Source organism: Canis lupus, chromosome 25 (genome assembly GCF_011100685.1).
Source record: "Canis lupus familiaris isolate Mischka breed German Shepherd chromosome 25, alternate assembly UU_Cfam_GSD_1.0, whole genome shotgun sequence".
NCBI classification, from domain to species: Eukaryota; Metazoa; Chordata; class Mammalia; order Carnivora; family Canidae; genus Canis; species Canis lupus.
The window spans coordinates 43,084,754-43,098,085 of record NC_049246.1 but is presented as its reverse complement, the minus strand read 5'-3'; the positions used below and the strand labels follow the sequence as shown (position 1 = coordinate 43,098,085).

Sequence of the window (13,332 nt, the reverse complement as noted above, 5' to 3'; positions counted from 1 at the left end):
AGATGAGGGGGTCATTTGTGGGGGAGCTGCTTTAAAGGAAGGATGCAACTGAGATAGCATGGAGGGGAGGAAGGAAAGGTGTGTCCCACATACGTGTACTGACCAAAGGTGAGAGTCCCAAAGTAGAAGGGACTTGTAGGCTAGAACCACAAATCATAAATATATCTGAAAATTACTGTGGCAAGTATGTTTTAAAAGGTTAATGGCCACGGGTGCCTGGGTGGCTCAGTTGGTTAAGCATCTGCCTCTTGCTTTCAGGTCAGGTCATTATCCAGTGGAGCATGAGTGGGGCTCCATGCTTAGTGCTCAGTGGGGAGTCTGCTTGAGGATTTCTCTCCCTTCCCTCTCCCCTCCCTCTGCTTGCACACACGCACACACACACACACTCTCTCTCTCAAAAAAAAAAATCTTTAAAAATAAAAGTGTCATGGCCAAATTTTAAAAGTTTGAGGTTATGAAACACGAATAATCATTTCTTGGCATTGTTAACTGTGAGAGCCCTAGTTACCCTACAGAACATTTGCCAGACTCAAAAGACACTCTCTTTCAACTGAGATGGGTAGATATGTTTCAACTGAGGTTGGAGCAGGATATGTCGGGAGAACCTGAGCTTCCCAGGTCAGGTTACCCCTGCGGGTCCAGATCTAGTTGTTAAAAGCATCTACTACCACAATCCAAGTGTCCCAGTTTGGACAATAATTTACCAGGCTGCCCTGGTTACTCTCTTTATCGTGAATTATCACTATTATTTATTTTTAAAATTGTGATAGAATATACATAACAACATTTACCGCTTTAGCCATTTTTAAGAGGATAGTTTTATGGCATTAAATTCATTTTCAGGGCAGCTCTGGTGGTGCAACGGTTTAGTGCCGCCTGCGGCCTGGGGTGTGATCCTGGAGACCCGGGATCGAGTCCCACATCGGGCTCCCTGCATGGAGCCTGCTTCTCCCTCTGCCTGTGTGTGTGTCTCTCTCTCTGAATAAATAAAATCTAAAAAAAAAAAAAAATTCATTTTCATTGTTGTGAACCGTCACTACCATCCACGTCCAAAATTTTTTTTATCTTGTAAAACTGAAACTCCATACTCATGAAACATGAACGCCCATTCCTTCCTCCAGCCCAGACCCTGGCAACCATCATTTTCGATCCTGGGTCTGTGAATTTGACCACTCTAGGTACCTCATATAACTGTAATCATACAGTGTTTGTCTTTGTGTGACTTCTTTATTTCACTCAGTATAATATTTTCAAGATTTATCTCTGTTGTAGTGTATGTCAGAATTTCCTCTTTTAAAGCTGAATTATATTTCACTGTATATATATATATACACTCACTTTGTTTCTCCACTCCTCTATAGATGTTTGTCAACTTTCTTCTACCCTTTGGCTATTATGTGTAATGCTGCTATAAACATGGGTATACAAATATCTACTGTGTCTCTGCTTTCAGCTCTTTTCAATTCCAGAAATATAATTGTTGGATCACAAGGAAATTCTATTTTCTTTAAAGATTTTATTTATTTATTCATTAGAGACAGAGAGAGAGGCAGAGACGCAGGCAGAGAAGCGGGCTCCTCGCAGGGAGCCCAATGCAGGACTCAATCCCAGGATCCCAGGATCACTCCCTGAGCCAAAGGCAGACGCTCAACCGCCTAAGCCACCCAGGTGTCCCTGGAAATTCTATTTTTAACTCTTTGAGGAATTGCCATACTGTTTCCAATAGTGGTGGCACCATGTTACATTCCACCAGTAGTGCACGAGGGGTTCCAATTTCTCTGCATCCTCACCAACACTTGTTATTTCCCATTAATTAATTAATTAATTAATCAATCAATCTATAATAGCCATTCTAATGGTTTCTCACTGTGATTTTTTCCCTCTTTTTAAAAAGTTTTGGGCAGCCCGGGTTGCTCAGCGGTTTGGCACCGCCTTCAACTCAGGGCGTGATCCTGGAGACCCAGGATCGAGTCCCACGTCAGGCTCCCTGCATGGAGCCTGCTTCTCCCTCTGCCTGTGTCTCTGCCTCTCTCTGTGTGTCTCTCATGAATAAATAAATAAAATCCTTTTTAAAAAAGTTTAAAAATTTTAATTCTAGTATAGTTAACATGCAGTGTTATATTAGTTTCAGATGTACAATATAGTGATTCAACAAATTTGTACATTACTCTGCTCATCATGGTAAGTGTTCTCTTAATCCCCTTCACCTATTTCATCCTTCCCCTAATCCACCAGCCCTCCGGTAGTCATTTGTTTGTTCTCTATAGTTGAGAGTCTGTTTCTTGGTTTTTTTCTCTCTTTCTCTCTCCTTTTCCTTTGCTCATTTGTTTGTTTCTTAAATTCCACATATAAGTGAAATCATATGGCATTTGTCTTTCTCTGACTGACTTATTTCACTTAGCATAATACACTAGCTCTGTCCATGTTGTTGCAAAAGGCAAGATCTCACTTTTCTTCTTCTTTTTTTTTTAAAGATTTTATTTATTTATTCATAAGCAACAGAGAGAGAGAGAAAGAGAGAGAGAGGCAGAGGGAGAAGCAGGCTCCATGCAGGGGGCCTGACGTGGGATTCTATCCCAGGTCCCCAGGATCACACCCTGGGCTGCAGGCGGCGCTAAACCGCTGCGCCACCGGGGCTGCCCTCATTCTTCTTTTGTGGCTGGATAATATTCCGTTGTGATACATACCACATCTTTTCTATCCATTCATCTATCTATGGATATTTAGGCTGCTTCCATAATTTGCCTATTGTAAATAATGCTGCAATAAACATAGGGATGCATATATCTTTTGGAATTAGTGTTTTTGTCTTCTTTGGGTAAATACCCAGTAGTGCGATTACTGGATCATAGGGTAGTTCCAGTTTTAATGTTTGGAGGAAACGCTATACTATTTTCCACAGTGGCTGTACCAGTTTGCATTCCCACCAATAATGCAAGAGAGTTCCTTTTGCTCCACATCCTTAGCAACATTTGTTTTTTGTGTTTTTGATTTTAGCCATTCTGACAGGCATGAAGTAATATCTCACTGTAGCTTTGATTTGCATTTCCTTGATGATGAGTGATGCTGAGCATCTTTTCATGTCTACTAGGCATCTGTATGTCTTCTTTGGACTCTGTTTAAGATTTTATTTTTAAGCAAACTCTACATGCAACATGGGGCTTTAACTCACAACCCTGAGATCAAGAGTTACGTGCTCCGCCTACTGAGCCACCAGGTGCCCCTGAGCTCACTGTGATTTTGATTGCATTTTCTTAGTGATGAGTGATACAGAACATCTTTCCATGGGCTTAGTGGCCATTTGTGTATCTTTTTCTGAGAAATATCTATGCAAGTTGTTTGCCCATTTTTGAATCAGGTTGTTTATTTTTTTGTTTTTGAGTTTTAGGAAGTCTGTATATATTCTGAGTATCAATCCCTTATCAAATATGTCATGGATTTTATTTTACATGGCTTTGGAACTTTTCAAACTTCCAAAATTTTGAGATATAAAGAATCCCCAAACTAGGCTCTTATTTGAACGACTCATAGTGTAAATGTATAATTGAATTATATAACTAAAAATTGGATAGCCCACCTTCGTAGTTATTTAGTTTAATGTTACAAATGCAAGTACATCAAACAATTTTATGAAGACTAAAATTGTAATAAAATCTAATCTCTGCTATTCTGCTTCTGCTTAGTATTCTCATTTAAATCCACATTATGTGCTGCACTATAAAGGATAAGTTGTTTATTTTATTTAAAATTTTTATTTAAAAAAATAAAATTTTTATTTTTATTTATTATTTTATTTTTTTTTAAAGGCACAACGGCCCTTGGTGAAATCTTTCCTTTTTTTTTTTTTTTTTTTTTTTTTTTTTAAGATTTTATTTATTTGGGATGACTGGGTGGCTCAGTAGTTGAGCATCTGCCTTTGGCCCCAGGCAGATCCTGGAGTGTCGAGATCAAGTTCTGCATGAGGCTCCCCGCAGAGAGCCTGTCTCTCCCTCTGCCTGTGTCTCTGCCTCTCTTTCTCTCTTTCATGAATAAATAAATAAAATCTTTAAAAAAAATCTATTTGTCTCCAGATCAGTAGTGACTGCCTTTCTTTCTTTTCTGATATTAGTAATTTGTGTCTTCTCTCTTTGGTTAGCTTGACTAGAGGTTTATCAATTTTATTGCCTTTTTTTTTTCTTGAGAACAGGTTTTTGGTTTTATTAATTTTCTCTATAAATTTCCTGTTTTCAATTTTATTGACTTCTACTTCATTTTTTTGCCATTGTTTTCTTCCTCTTGTTTTAGGTTTCTATTACTCTTCTTTCTCTGGTTTGTGGTCTAGGTAGAAGTTTAGATCATTAATTTTAGGTCTTTGTTTCTAGTATATGTATTCAATGCTATAAATTTTTCTCTACGTACTGCTTTTGCTGCATCCCACAAATTTTGATGTTTTTGTTTCATTTTCATTTATGATAGTTTCAAAATAATTTTTTGAGACTTCTCTGATTCATATGTCACTTAAAAATATGTTGTTTTGGATGCCTGAGTGGCTCAGTGGTTGAGCATCTGCCTTTGGCTCAGGTCGTAATCCTGGGGTCCTGGGTTTGAGTCCCGCATCGAGCTCCCTGCTTTTCCCTCTGTCTATGTCTCTGCCTCTCTCTGTGTCTCTCATGAATAAATCAATAAAATCTTTAAAAAATTTTTAAAAATGTGTTAATCTCCAAATATTTTGGGATTTTGCAGCTATCTTTCTGTTACTGATTACTAGTATTCCATTGTGATCTGAGAACATAATTTATGTGATTTCTATTCTTTTAAACTTGTTTAGATCTGTTTTACAGCCCAAAATGTGGTCTCTTTTGGTGACTGTCCCATGTGAGCTTGAGGAGAATATGTATCATGCTGTGGTTGGGTGAAGTCTTCTGTAAATGCCGTTGAGATCCAGTTGATTGATGGAGCTATTCAGTTCAACAGTATCTTTATTGTTTTTCTTTCTGTGTGTATCCCTGTGTGCTCTCTTCTTATGAAGACATCAATCATTAGATTTAGGGGCTACCCTAATCAGGCATGACCTCATGTTAACGTAACTACTTACATCTGCAAAAGATCCTATTTCCAACTAATGTCTCATTCTGTGATTCCAGGTGAACATGTCTTTTTTGGGGGACATCATTCTACCTACTACACTTACTACCACATCAACAGACTCCAGTGTAATAAAAGTGGATTATGACTGACAGACCTACAAGACACAGATTATTTAAGATAGAGTTATTAGGGAAACCCAAAACAACAGAAGAGAAAAAAAATAAAACCAGGCCTCTAGAGGACACTGAAGTCTGTGGCACCAACAACTACAGCAAATGTTCAACACAGCCTCGATCCTCACCAGATTATCAGAGAACCTCACACTAAAGCCTGATTTGCTCACGTCCTATTTTCACATGCATCACACCCAACCTTCAACCAAAAATGACAAGCCATGCTATAGGCGACTATGTAGTCTGAAGAGACAAAGCAAGCATCAGAACCAGACCCAGGTAGGACAACGATTTTGGGGGTGTCAGGGAGTTTAAAATGACTATGGTTAATGTGTCAAGGGAGGGGTTGACAGCCTGCAAGAACAAATGGGTAGTGAAAGCAGAGACTAGAAGGCTGGAGGAGTTGGAGTTGTCTCCTGGTCCTGCCCCCAGGGCAGATAAGGCTCTGGTAAAGCAGATTCTCTGGATTTACCCCTTTATTAAAGAGAACAAAATGCTCTGGCCTTTCAAAATGGTTACATTGTCCCTGAGCCTGTTTAAAAATGGTTACTTTTCCCTCTCCTTGCTTGACGCCTGGGGATTTTTCCAGAACCTTCACAGTGAGAGGCTGGTGGGACTCCTGGAAGTAAATCCCAGGGAAGGGTGGGACTCCAGGGGTTTTAACTGTCAGCTTCGGGAGAGTCATCAGATTGTATGGGATTGCTGGCTCTGATGGCTGCTTCCATTCCTGGTAAGTCACAGGTTTTTTCTGTATTGCCCCCTTCCGCCCCCCCACCCCAGATTTCAACCTGGTGGTTTTGCCTATGACCTCAGTTTTCGGTTTGCTCAGGTTTTTATCTCGTGAGGATGGAAGTAACCGACTTCCAAGCTCTTTACATCTAAGACTTGTCTTGTGGTGGCTTTTTGTTATTCAGAGTGATACAGTTTTGTATTATGATTCTGTCTTCCTCCTAAGTCTTCTTTTTTCCTCCTTAAAGGCATTTCGCTCCCCCTCCTCCCCCCCCTCCCCCGCTCCTGCACCTGCTGAGGACTATAGGGAAACAGACATGCAGTAACAAAAATAAGAAACATGAGGAAGCTATAAGGGCCCAGAATCTTACAAACGCTCTTAAGAGTGATGACTTTCTGGCCTGTGATTCTGACTTTCCTTCTAGAAGTTTGTTGAAGCTTCAGTAACTTCTGTATCCGACCTTTGGGGATGATGGCCGCTCCTGCCATTCTGCTGCCAAGTATTTCTTATCTTGTCCTGCAAAAAGTGTATCTGCTGTGTTTCCTTGTATTGCCGTTACTTTGTAAACAGTTCCAGCTCCAAGGCTCAGTCTTCTCCGTCCTTGATGGCTGCTGCAGTCTTGTACAAAGCCAGCCCGAGATTAGGACTCTGGGAAGATGGGCCGTCAGTTGAATTGGATCCTTTCCCCCAGTTGGTGTGGGGTAGAATGAATCACATATGTCACTAACAGGCCACTTACTAGCACATCAGCCCAGGCATGTATCCACGAGGCCCCGACAGGGACAGATGGCTCCTGGGAAGAGCCTTTCTGAATCTGACAACTGGAAATTTGACCAAACCATCCATGCATGTTCCTTGTAGAAAATTTAGGAAATACAGATAAGTATAAAGAGGAAAATAAAAATGATCCATAATCCCACGGTCCCTATTTTTATTCCCCTGGCCTTTTTGCTGTGCACTGCTAATAACTCAAGGAGGAAGGATGAAGAGTTCTCTAGGAATCAACAAAAACCAAGGACTGCTACTGCCTGAATTGTTATGTATGCCTACAAAAAGGGATAACACAGGGGTTTGTTCCTGCTGGGCAGGAATATAGCCTTTTTGGCCAAATGTGTCTGGGTTCCAAATCTGTCCCTTACTAGATGACCACGGGCAAGTTGCTTCTGTTTCAGTGTCCTCCCCCGCCAGATGAGCCTGCTACCACCTAGCCCCCAGGGTGGTTGGGAATTAATTAAGTGACCCAGTGTGCCTAAAGCACTTTCTACAGTGCTGAGTGCAAAGCATTCAATGAGTGGAGCAGTTGGAGGAAAAGAAGCAATGACAGAAGGAACTGGAGACCACGTAGTACATTATGCTTAATTGTACTTCCAGCAGAGGATTTCCTGCTGTTTTAAATGGGATTTATGACAGAGACCCAGGTTTCAGCTTGTCTTCACAGAGGAATGCCAGCTAATAAATAAAGAAGGAATAATATTAGAATTGGATAATCGCCATTCTGCAGACTCCCATAATAACGGATTCGGTCAACATCATCAGATGCTAAAGCCATGGAGCAAAGCGCTGTCAGATGTGAGGTGTTCACACAGTATCAAAGTCTCCTTTGACAGATTATGTATTAATGACAGGAGAGGCCTGTCAGACCTCACCTTAACAAAATGGTCAAAATCAGATTCAGAAATAGTGAGACAGACTAACATTATGTGCTCCCTGATGTGATCTATTAAGGAGGACACAACATCACCTCCAGTAGCATCTTGTCCAAAATAGTTCATCTGAATTACATCACGAGGAAGAAATTATGCAAACTGAATTTGGGAGTATAGTCCGTAAAACTCTTAAAGAATGTCAGGGTCATGAAAAAAGGTGCAGGGACACCTCTACGTGAAAGTACATTAAACAGTGTGTGAACCTTGATTGGATGAAAGTGAGTATTTTTTTTGAAAAAGACATAAAGGACATTTAGGATATAATTGGAGAAATTTGAATAAGGACTATCTATTACATAATATTATTGTGTCCCTGCTAAATTTCTTGCCTGTGATGATGCTATTTTGGTTATATATGAGAATTGCCCACCTTCTTTTTGTAGAAGCCCGTGAGGTATTTAGGGGTGAAAGTGATCTTAGGTCTGCAACTTGCTTTCGAAGCGTTCAGCAGCAAAAAAAAAAAAAAAAAGAAGGTGTGGGTATACACAGATGTGTATCTAGAAAAAAGCGGTGAAGGATAAACGAGTATTTGTATGTTGACTTTTTTTTTCAAAGTTGGTATTTAAAAAAAAGTTCATAAGAAAACCCAGCTTCCAGATGAATGCTAGGACAAGACTTCTGACCAGCCTAGGCATTGAGACTCCCTCTTAAAAGAAAATTAGAGTGTCTGGCTTGAAGACACAGGCCTCATCTTTTCTGGCTGTGTTTCTGGTGTGTCTTCCTTATGGACATCTGGTCTGTAAAAGGTAAGTATAATCACTCTGTACACTTGAATTATATTTGGTTTTGCTTTACAGTTCCCAGAAGATTTCCATTGAGCTAATGTTTACGAGGTCCCTGAGTAGTGATACGACTAATGTGCTGCTGTATTTGGACACTAGGACTGCCTCCAACAGGCTCAAGAAAGTGTGTTGAAAAAAAGCCTATGTTTATGTTGTGATTTCACAATTATGTGGGAAGAACAAGGAGTCTGGGTGAAAGCCACTTTCCTTCCCAAGAACATCCGATCCCCTGTCACATATGCCCATAACCGTGACTCAGACCTGTTGTCACATCAGGGAAACATAGAAAGTAGGAAGTTAAGATCTTCTTACTGGGTGATCCATAAAGAAATAACATAATATTTAGACAACGAACAGCGTAGGTTGGTTTATGTTGTCTTACATAATGTCAATAGTGGACCACGAATTATTCTTTTCTTTGCCACTCAAAGCGGTTGGAGATGATCATTTCACAGGAAGGATGAATGAGATGGAATTCCAGCTCTTGGTGACAGAGATACTGTTATGCAGTAAATGGATAAGGGTAGTGGGGAGAGTTCAAAAGATGAATCAGTCCCTAGCTGTAGCTCCTGCATCAAGGGATGGCACGTTAGTTTCTTTTCGCCTGCCAATTCCAGCTGTTTGATGAGGACTGGTTCTGGAGGACTATATTAAGATGGATTCTTGACGCAGGGAGGCAGAGTGCAGTAGCTGAGTAGTGATGTCTGTGTTACGGTTTTTGAAAGACTGTCTTGGCTTGCATGTCATGCTGCCATCTTTGAATTCCCAACACAAACCAAATTGAACACTTGAAAAACACTAAAGTCTTCAAAAAGGCATTCATTAATGATCATAACAATAGCTAATATTAGTGAAGCACTTACAATGGTTTGTGTTGACTTAATTGATCCACATGACGATTGGTGAGGTAAATGCCATTATTAATCTACGAACAAGGGACTGAAGCCAGCTTCCTCAGGTCTTTGCTTACCTTCTCAGGAAGTCTTTTCTGGCTATTGTATTTCAAATTTCAACCCCCATCACTCTTCTCCGCTTTAATTGTCTCCTTGGCACCTGTCAATGGCCTGACCTTGTATATATGTTAGTTTTCAGTTATCATCTGTCACCTCTTACTGGAGCAATGTAAGCTCCTAGAAGGCTGAAATTTTTGTTTGGTTACTGCTCTCTCTCTCTCTTTTTTTTTTTTTTTAAGATTTTATTTATTTATTCATGATAGTCATAGAGAGAGAGAGAGAGAGGCAGAGACACAGGCAGAGGGAGAAGCAGGCTCCATGCCAGGAGCCTGACTTGAGACTCGATCCTGGGACTCCAGGACCGCACCCTGGGCCAAAGGCAGGCGCCAAACCGCTGAGCCACCCAGGGATCCCTTACTGCTCTATCTCTAACAACTCTTCTAAGTCCCCGCTTGACACTTAATTGTGCTCAAAAAATAGTGGTGAAATGAAGGAAGGAGCTTAAAGTAGTTAAATACCTTCCCTCAAAGGTTATACAGCCACTTAGTGGGGAAACGTGAGTGGGCAAGGGGAGTCTCAGGTTGGCTTTCTGTTGGGATGTTGAAAATGATGCCAAACATGACAGAGTCCCAGAAACTACAGAGACTCTAAGGTTTACAGATTTTGGGAGGAAAATAGAGAAGGAGGGACTGGTCTGCAAGCCAAAAAGGCTTCTAAACTGACAAAGCAGGAGCAACTTGTTTATGAGGTGCTAGATTGCCCTCACTGTGGGGCTTCTACTGAAGAGAGGGGAGGCTGGTATTTGCAGCCTGCTGGGATGGAGACAAAGGTCGCTTCTGTGGGTGGTGGGTGGTGGGGCCCCTAGAGCTGTGTGGTTGCCTAGGCTGTTCACAGTCACACCCCTGCCTCTGAAGATTTTTTGTTTTTGTTTTTGTCTCAAGAACAAATAAATTGGGAGATGTTGACAGTGTACAGAAACTACTGTACAGAAACTAGGTTTCTGCCAATGGCATGGAAAGAATGGAAATAAGTCTGTTGTCTGAAAGCTAAAATCCACAGATAATGGTCTGTGAGAGCACTAAGCCAAGTCCCCTTCAGGAGACAATGGCTCCTGGGCCAGAACAAGGGCTTGGTTGTCATTGTCAGAATATTGCAAAAGGACTGTCAGGGATGTGCCACTGGCAGCTTCATCTACACACTCTGCAGGGGGTGGGCTTGGGGGGGCGGTACCAGGTCCAAGAGTGTGCACAGTGGACCTGGTGCTAGGGGCAGCTATTATGATCATGATTGTCGGGCTGTGTGGCAACGGCTGTGAAATATTCAAGTCAGAGAACTTGCTCAGAAGCCTTTTGGTTATGAGTTTGCTTCCTGGGGATCTTGGCTCAAACGAGACAAGGGCTGGTCATCAGAAGCCCTCAGGCCTGCAGCCTTGGGAGCCCTGGTTCTCAGAATGGGCTTGACTAATGTGAGCTCCATGAGGTCCACCCATCAGATCTCTGAGCCTCCAAGACTGAGGACCTGCCTCCGAGAATAAGGGAATCCTCCGAGAGCAGGTGGCTCTGAGACACCTTGCAGATCGCCAGCCCTCTCTTCTGGTCTTGCGTAGATTCAAACTTACTCATGTTCGTGGGCTTTGATGGGGTCTACACTGGGCATATGTAACCTGGATGTTCCTCATCTCTGTAGCTTCCTGAGTGGTCCTGCCTTTAGTGCCCTCATTACAGTCCCAGAGACCCAAGCAAGATACATAGATTTCCACCAGGTTCTCTTTCCTGATAGTCTCTGTGAGCTGTGGCAGTTTCCTCTGGCTGCTCTAACAAATGGCCACATATTCAGTGGCTTAAACCACCACAAATTTCTTATCTTACAGCTCTAGGTTAGGAGTTCAACACGGTCTCATTGGGTAGAAATCAAGATGTTAGAAGGGCCACATTCCTTCTGGAGGCTCCAGGGGGAGAACATATCTCCTTGTCTCTTCCAGCTTCCAGAGGCTGCTATGCCTGTCATCCTCGGCTCATGGCCCCTTCCTCCACCTTCAAAGCCAGCAACAAAGGGTTGGGTCCTTCTCGCATTGTACCCTTCTGACTTTCTCCCTGTCTCCTTCTTTTGCCTTTTTTTTAAAAAAGATTTTGTTTATTTATTTGAGAGAGTGTGTGTGAGCAGGGGGCAGGGAGAATTAGACTCCATGGTGAGCAGGGAGCCCGACGCTAGAGCTCAATCCTAGGACCCTGGGATCATCCTGAGCCTAAGGTAGACACTTAACTGATTGAGCCACCCAGGCGTCCCTGCCTCTTCTTCTTTTAAAGATTTTATTTATTCATGAGAGACACAGGCAGAGGGAGAAGCAGGCTCCATGCCGGGAGCCCGACGTGGGACTTGATCCTGGGACCCCAGGATCATGCCCTGAGCTGAAGGCAGGCGCTAAACCGCTGAGCCACCCCAGCCTCTTCTGCTTCTAAGGACTCTTGTGATTATATTGGGCCCACCTGGTTAATACAGGCTACTCACCCTATTTTTTAGGGCAGCTGATTAGCAACTTGAATTTCATCTGTAACCTTGGTTCTCTTTGCCATGTGACTTAACACCATCACAGGTTCTGGGAATTAGTATGAGGATATCTCTGTGGGCAGGGCGTTATTGTGCCCGCCTCAGAATCCCTGAGGAATATTCCATGATCCACAAAATCTTCCCAGTTGTTGTGGGTCATTTTGGCTGGTGTCTCTCCTTCCTCACCTCTGGCCACCACAGAACTAGCTTCTCTGGGGTGTCCATTTCCCTGAGATCCTGCAACCCAAGAGTGGGCCCAGGCATCACCCAGATCCCCCAAGGCTCAGTTAAAACAGGATGAAAAAGTCACTGTAAGTCCGCTTAGCCAGGGAAACATGTTGACAAGTGTTAGGGCAGAAGGTGGAACCTGAGGTTAGAGGTGTCAGGATGAACCTGGATCACAACTTGGGGGCTTGAGAGAGAGAGAGAGAAGGGTCAGAAAAGCAGTGGCATGAGAGGAGCCTGCTGGAAAGGTGCTGCAACCCCTGTGGAAGCAGGCCTGAGGCCGTCCCCCAGGGACAGAATGGCCATGGCCATTTTAGCTTGGGAAATGCTTGACTGAGAAGCCAACATTTGTATTTCTGTGACATAAATCCTCCGCATCTTCATGTGGCCCCCAAATTTCAGAAATACCTAGGACCCTGATGACTGCTTGTGGGCAGGGAGTCTTGGGGGAACTCTGGGAAGAGGCTAACAAGTGTGGTAGCCAAAGAGGGGTCATGGAGGTGTCAGCCACTCCTGCCTGGGGAACTTGCAGAAAAGCTGGAAGGGCTTTGGTCATCTCCAGTCCATGGAGCAGGACCTCCCAGGGAGGGTTTTGTCCCTTCCCTAGACTCTTTAGGGAAGAGCCAATCTCATCTAGAACTCAAGGGATGGCGAAAGTCCAACTGACCCTCAGATCTCACAGCTAAAGCCAGGCTGTACTCATTAATTGCATGTTCCTGAAGGCGTGGGGATAACAGGATGACATTCCAACATGAACACCAAAAGTGGCCAGCAGGTTTTCAGGCTCCTGGCACCCAAGGTGCTCTCCCCCAGGTTTCCCCCTCTCTGTAGACCTACTGCTTCATAGAGGATTCACCTTTGACCATGTGGTGTCTACCTGAAGTCCAGGACTCCCTCCATCCCCAGTTTAATCTTCTCAGGGCGGCGGGGGGTGGGGGTGACTAGGTGGCGGGCATTGAGGGGGGCACTTGACAGGATGAGCACTGGGTGTTCTGTGTGTTGGCAAATTGAACACCAATAAAAAATAAAGTTATTAAAAAAAATCTTCTCAGGGCCCAAAGAAAGGGAGAAATGTTCTTTCTAATCCTCACCTCTCAGCTTCCAGGCCATTCCAAGCTGCATCTGGCACAAGTGGAACTGATAGATGTT

The 13,332-nt window shown here is 43.0% G+C and overlaps 1 protein-coding gene across 5 annotated transcripts in view; it reads left to right on the top strand.

Moving 5' to 3' along the window:
- GPR55 (G protein-coupled receptor 55) overlaps positions 1-13,332 on the top strand; it is a 68,863-nt gene that overhangs the window by 17,699 nt on the left and 37,832 nt on the right. For 2 of the 5 annotated variants that reach the window (XR_005378792.1, XR_005378789.1), the window contains exon 2: positions 5,124-5,519. Coding sequence is in view for 1 of the 5 variants with exons in the window: in XM_038574151.1 (XP_038430079.1) it covers positions 5,934-5,970 (37 nt within the window). In the remaining 4 variants the exon portion in view is untranslated. Of the gene's footprint in view, positions 1-5,123; positions 5,520-5,586; positions 5,971-13,332 lie in introns of those variants that run through there. The other 3 variants (XM_038574152.1, XM_038574151.1, XR_005378788.1) reach the window with 3 other exon arrangements.